Source organism: Pleuronectes platessa, chromosome 7 (assembly GCF_947347685.1).
Source record: "Pleuronectes platessa chromosome 7, fPlePla1.1, whole genome shotgun sequence".
Lineage (NCBI taxonomy): Eukaryota > Metazoa > Chordata > Actinopteri > Pleuronectiformes > Pleuronectidae > Pleuronectes > Pleuronectes platessa.
In genome coordinates this window covers 13,674,794-13,681,865 of record NC_070632.1, presented here as the reverse complement: position 1 = coordinate 13,681,865, position 7,072 = coordinate 13,674,794, and the positions used below count along the sequence as shown (strand labels likewise).

The 7,072-nt window shown below is 40.7% G+C and overlaps 1 protein-coding gene across 1 annotated transcript; it reads right to left on the bottom strand.

Annotated features, from left to right (window-relative positions):
• Positions 1-5,436: 5,436 nt before the first annotated feature.
• On the bottom strand, positions 5,437-6,849 carry LOC128444121 (zinc finger BED domain-containing protein 5). Its single transcript, XM_053426427.1, has one exon. The coding sequence runs from the start codon at positions 6,847-6,849 to the stop codon at positions 5,437-5,439; it is 1,413 nt and encodes a 470-aa protein (XP_053282402.1).
• Positions 6,850-7,072: the final 223 nt, after the last annotated feature.

Below are 7,072 nucleotides of genomic sequence, written 5' to 3'. Positions count from 1 at the left end.
CTGTGCAGGAACATGTCTGTTGGCCTAATACCAGTTCACTGTAGGGCTGTCATCCATGGTGGCGTACATGGGAGAGGGAGTGTGTCTTCAAGTCAGTGACAAACTCATTCCAAGAGACACTGCATGTGGTGTGGGAGGAAGTTTTGTTCTGCAGCTTTGACTGAAACTAACCTCCCTCCCCTCTCCCTCGCCTTCCCCTTAAAGTACCACAACTATTCAGAAAAGAGAATAAAGAAAACCTGAATAGAGGAAGAGAAAAAAAACGGGGTCCCTGGGCGAGAAAGAAAAGAAAAACAATGAAAGAAAACAGAGTGAAAAGCAGCCAAAGAAAAAAGGGAAGGAGAGAAAGAAGGACAGACGTAGGGAGGAGAGACAGAAAAAGATACAGAGCAGAAGCAGCATAAGGCAGGGAGATAAAAGCATTGCAAAAAAAAAAAAGGAAGGAAAGGAGAGCGAACGAAGGCTCTGAAAGACGGGAACATTTCAGAGGAAATATATTCTGAGGAGAAAACGAAGGGAGCACTCTGATGTGAAGGAAAAGGTCTATCGGCCAAAATGGGTTTGAAAAACTGATAATTATAGTCGAGAGGGTGCAAAGACTAAAGATTTGTGCCAAATGAACATTCTCGCTGCATCCTTTGTTTTCAGTTATCCTAAGAGCAGACCATTGATGTAGATGCAAAGCTTTGACTAACATATAAAGAGAGAAGCACAAATATTTAACCTTTTGAATTGAATACATAATTTGAGCTCCCTGCGTTTTACTCGACATTACTCATCACCAATGTGTCCGCCGGGACACTGTTGTTATGATTATCAATATTAATGTAAGGTGTATTTTAACCAGAGAAACAGCATACATGAGGTTTGTATCATTTCTATTGCAAAAGTAAGCTAAAAGGGAATTACATTATTTATAATACTTTCAATAACAATATTTCATACTACTGAAGGCACAACCTATATGTGTAATTATTTTTTATATGCATCATGTAATACTTGTTTTTTGGAATTTTATAGTGACGGTGATCAAACTGTTAAGAAAAATATATTTTTGATTGATTGATTCTTAAGCTTTATACACAACAAACCAAAGCAGACATTTACTTTATTGATAGGAAGATATTTTAGGAAATTGCTTGGAGTTAGATGAGAATGTTACAATCATTATCTTTATAACTGTAAAGAGCTGCTTTCAGACATGCACTGAACTCTGGGTATTCTTCTGAAACTTTTCCAAGGTGCTGTATGTGTGAACGCAAATGTCCAAGTCAGTTGTGCTGAACATTTTCCAGAACCAGCCCCCAGGTAATAAAAAGAAAAATGTTGGAGTGACCCCATGTGCGAGCAGGAAAATTTGTGAGTAGGTGTGTTGATGATGTTTCCAACATGCGACGGGCATGAAACTGAAAAATACAACAACAAAAAACATCTCAGGCTGAAAAAAGGGAGCCATATACATCGATACCAACTAATTGGATAGACTGAGAGCTTTTGATGATAAGGGCCGACAGCAGTGTTGATGTGCTGGGAACTAAAACACAGGATGTCTGCAGCAGAAAATTCCTTAAATTATTATGAAATAACTAGAGCTGTGAAAAATAACGCGTTAACGCGTTATGATTAAATTACAGGATTAATTCGGTTTTTTTTTTAACGCATTTAACGCATGCGCAGAAGGACCTTCCAATTCCGCCGCCTCTGCACTAGTCGCCGCTCTAATGCAGTCAGACGGCAGCTGCCATTCAAACAAACAAACAACATGGATAATTCTGATGAACCTGAGGACCTTCTGGACGGGAAGATCGTGTTCCAAAAAAACAAAGATCGAACATTCAGTAAAACCAAGGTGATATGCACACTCTGCGAGAAGACGTTATCGTTTCACCGTAGCAATACCCGCCTAACCACCGCAACACGAAGCATGTGTTGGTCGGCGAGGGGCGTTCAAGTGGAATGCGCCAAACCAGACTCACTCGCAGGACACATTGTGCAAAAGAAGCGGTCAGCTTTACTGTCAGAGAATTTGAACAAGTTAGTTTGCCTCACCAACTGGCTAAAGACCGAGTAGCTAAGAGGGCCTTTAGAGGCATTAGATTGTATCATGGTGTGGTTAATGGTTGTGTGACAAAAAATATAAAAAATGTCAACCATCCTATGGCTTAGAAGCTCAAATAATTTCTGTTTAATTAAAAAAAAAAAGTTTTATTCAACCACACAATGGCTAAGGAACCCGAATTCTGTTTAGGATGAAGATTATATTAATGTTCCATATGGAAAAGCAATGATAACTGCTGAAGAACTGCTGAGTTGCAGCACAAAAGAAAAGTTAAATGTCATAAATCTTGTTTTCACAAAAATATTCCGAAAAAATCGGTAATGTGATTAATCATGATTAATCCATAGAAACCTGTGATTAATTTGATTAAAAATTTTAATCATTTCACAGCCCTAGAAATAACTAATATAAAATAGTTTGTCTATTCCTTCATTCTCCCACATTGAGTAGAATGAACTATTTCTAAAGTATCAGCTCGAAGAAACATAAATCTGTATGGTCTGTAATTAAATATGTTATAAATCTCACCTATTCCCTCATTAACTTTGATGATTGTGACGGAGGTAAGAACGGTGCTGAGTTCCAGGTTTATGTGGTGTGCAGGTTTCCTCCATCCACTGGCACCATGATGTCATGATCAAGAATCCGATACTCGGTATCAGTAATACAATCTGTAATTGAAAACACCGACCTTCCAGCTTTACTCTGGCAAAGATGCACGTGACAAACAATAATAATTGTGTTGGCCAATATGAAAGATAATGTAATGAGTGGATACACACAGTACAGGTGTAATCTACATGTTTGTCCAACATTAATTAGCGGTTAAGAATATCAGAAATGATGTTGGACCTTAATCTTTAGAAAATATTCACAGAGTCCATATTGCTGAATAATATAAAACCGAAACATAAGAGCACGTCCCCTTTATTGAATTCACCCACATATTAATTAGTCACATTTTATTCACATTTTAAATTTTGCTCATTCTTTAAATTGACAAATTACCAATTTTATTACCAATATGTAAATCAAGATCTAAAGTGAATTCAAGACAGACATCAAATATTTCTAAATGATCAAGCCCATATTATTACTGCTGTGTCTGAGCATAGCAATAGCACAGTGAGTATCATTACTCATGGAAAGATGCAGGCTGTTTGATGCAGGCGACAATAACTACACCAGCATGCAGATTTTTGAAAGCATCGTCTTGCAGGTGAAAGGGTTTGAGGAACTACACAGGGCACTGCATTAAACTCAGCTGCTGTCATGCTCCAGGAAATATTTTGAGGTACTTTGACTTTGTTGTACCAGAAAAATCTATTTGGGAAAAAAAGATAGAACTGTGACATTAAGAGATAAACCTGCGAAACTGTGTTTACATGCAAATGTTTGTATTATTATTTGTTTATATCTATTTGTATTTTCACCTCCACAAAGGTTATGTTTTTAACCTGTGTCCATTTGTTTGTTTCAGCAGGATTATGTAATAGTACTGGCACGAGTTGCACCAGACTGGGTGGAGGGATAATGCGATTAAGATACTGTGAGAGCTAGACAGACGTGTAGGATTGTTTGGTCTTGGTTGGAGGCATGCGCTAAATGGAGTGCCATTCTGGTTATTGATTAATTTAGTGCGCATTCCTCTGTAAAATGTCCACATCTTTGCTACTTTCTGTATATACACTGCTCTTTTTGTTTCACTAAAACCTTGATCTTTACCCAAACGAGGTGGATATTGTTGGCTACAACTAACCACACACCAGACACAGACCAATGTGTTTAAACGCGGCAGAGATCCATGTAGTGATTACAGCATTTTTCATTACAAACTTGTTTTACAGTGAAAAAACTGAAAAAGTTCAATGTCTCTCACTTATATATATCCTGCCAATGCAATTATCATTGTGCTAACACTTTTGAATAGGGGAAACTACAAATTAAAAATAAATTGAAAAAGTTTAAAAAAAAAAGAAGAATTATTGAATAACCTTTTTTAAGAGCACATGACATACTGAATATTGGTTTATTAGGTACATTTGTACAATTTGATGCAATCCAGACAAATCACTGTGAAGCTTGAAATTGTTCACACTGTCGAGTGCTTTTGACTAAAATGTGGTCAATGTAATTAGTATGCAATTTTTTGAGTTATTTCAGTTAGATGATTATATTGTATTGCTTTTATATTAGAAGGTTTTTTTTAAAACATTTTCTCACACCCATTAATACACATGTTAGAGACAGGATACTATCAAGGAAATATAGGCTAAAAATATTAAAGAGCAATGTAATTGGACTGCAGTTATATTGTATAATGTACAATTAGGACAAGGCCAGGCAAAAACATCCTGGACTACATGTTTATTGTGGGTCGTTGTAATCTTGATGCAATGAATTGTACAAATCCATGGGAATAAAGAAACGTGTATGTATGCTCCCGTGAATCTCGTCAACCCCCCCCCCCCCCCCCCCTTCTAATGTCTGAAAAATATACAGGGACAAAAGCTTCAGATACTGTTTGAAGGCAGGTGGGACAAGAGCTTTCTTTTCAATTATTACGACCCTCTAAAGGTCCCATAATATAGAAAGTGAGATTACCATGTCTTATTACAAAGCAGATCTAGGTACTACAACTCAGTCAATAGAGAAATTCACACAGGCCATCTTCAGAAAGTGTGCCTTGGAATCAGCCATCAGGACTTTAGACCATGGCCCCATAAACTGGCCGTCACGCACCCATCATCCAACACTGCAGGATTGTGGCTATATTTTATTCAATCTCTATTAAGGACTCTTACTAGAGTTTTGTTCAGCAACCCCCAACAATCTTTTCAGTTATTCTCTGGATCAGGGGTTTTCAATTTCATTGAATGTGAGCCTCCCCTTGGAAAAGGTAAGGAGGACCAAGCCCCCCCCCCCCCCCCCCCCCCACCCCCCCACCCCCACCTACCCCACACAGGTATTTTGTGTTCCTGGAATGCTGTTTCAAAAACAACTGATAGCCCAATAGGCCTACATGTTTTTTTTAAATTGTATTTCTTTTAACAAAGTACATTCACAAAAAAGGGCCTATTCATAAAATGTCCATCCAATATTTCCATGTCAGAGGCTACTTTTATTGAAACATCACGAACAGAGGGCCTATGCCTACTTTTAAAATTGAACTGTCATTGCAAATTCATAAACGATCGTTTTCAACAGCAGACAACTTAACAGACGCCAGTGTCAAACTGAACTCGCGTCAACACGAGACGTCAACTGAAATAATAATAATAATAATAATAAAGATATCCTGAATTTAACAGACGTCAACACATTCCATATTCCGATTTAGGCCTACTTTTAGGCTAATTATACACTTGTCGCTATTCTCAATGCGAACAGTGCGGGCGCTCCTTTGATGCGCACAGCTGTTCAATGCGAGGTTGCACAGAAGAAAGAAACAGCCTCAAGTCATCCTGTACTTGTAGCCTTGACCGGTATTTGTTTTTGATCAGGGTCAGAGCGGAAAACCCACATTCACATAGGTAAGTGGAGGTGAAGGGGATCAGGACTCTCATGGCTTTGGCGGACACATGGGGAAACTCGCTCTCGATACTCAACCAGAATTGCGTAATCGGCATTTCCACCAGTCTCTGTTTCAAGTCCACATTTGAGCTGAGCTCGACAAGAGCCTCCTCCTCGTGTATGCTGAGATCATCTCGGACTGTGGGTGGGAAGGAGAAGGGGTTCCGGACCCACTGGTTTCCCAGTGGCTCCTCTCCAAAATACTCTCCGAACTGGTCACGCAGCCCGCTCAGATGCGCGCTGATGACCGGTTTCACAGAGCTGAGCGGCTGCGCTGTCTTCTCCAGCGTATCCTCCAATGTCGGGAACATTTCAACAGAGCCCCTTCCAATACGGGCACACCACACATCCAGCTTCTTCATGAAGCCAGACACTTGGTCGTGTGCCGTATACACATTGCACTCTTTGCCCTGGAGAGAAGTATTCAGGGTGTTGATCCGCTCGAAAATGTCAGACAGATAAGCCAACAGCGCGAGCCAGTTCATGTCTTCCAGATGTTTTGCGAGTGGGGAGTTTATCTCGGTGAGGAAGAGGAAGGCTTCTTCTCGCAACTCGCAGAGCCTGGTGAGGACTTTACCCCGAGAGAGCCACCTCACCTCGGAATGCAGGAGCAATTGCTTGAATTGAGCGCCCATTTCATCGCACATGATTCTAAACATGCGTGCGTTTAAGGCACGTGATTTAATTATGTTCACAATTTTCACTGCCTCATCCAGAACCGCACGCAATTCTTTGGGCATCTTTTTTGCTGCTAAAGCCTGGCGATGAATGATGCAGTGTCTCCAGACAGCGGCCGGGGCAACGGTCTGCACTTGTTTCACAAGACCGCTGTGACGGCCGGTCATGGCCCTTGCTCCATCCGTGCATATGCCACAACACCGGCTCCACTCAAGGCCTTCGGCCTGGTAAAAATCATTCAGAGCCTTGAAAAGTTCATCTGCTGTTGTGCGGGCAGGGAGGGGAATGCAAAACAAAAAATCCTCGCGCACATTTAGCTCTTCAATAAACCTGACGTACACCATCAATTGAGCGCAGTGTGCAACGTCAGTGGACTCATCCAGTTGAATGGCGTGTATGGGGCTTTTGCGAACACTGTTCACCACCTGTTCTTTGACGTCGTAAGCCATGTCGGATATTCGTCGCTGGATGGTGTTGTCAGATACTGGGATCGTGTCAAGTTTAGCTGCAGCTGCTTCTCCCAGCATCACTGAACACATTTCTCTAGCTGCAGGGAGCAGATATGTTTCTCCATCAGTATGGGGCTTGCCTGCCTTCGCTATACGGAGAGCAGCTCGATAAGATGCCTCAGTTGCCTTGACGTTAGTGGTGCCAAACGAACGAATTACTGCTTTTTGTGACCGCAATTCATCACGTTTCCTCTCAAAAAACTCCAGTGGCTTGTTAACTAAAGTCGTGTGCTTTGTTTCCATATGACGGCGC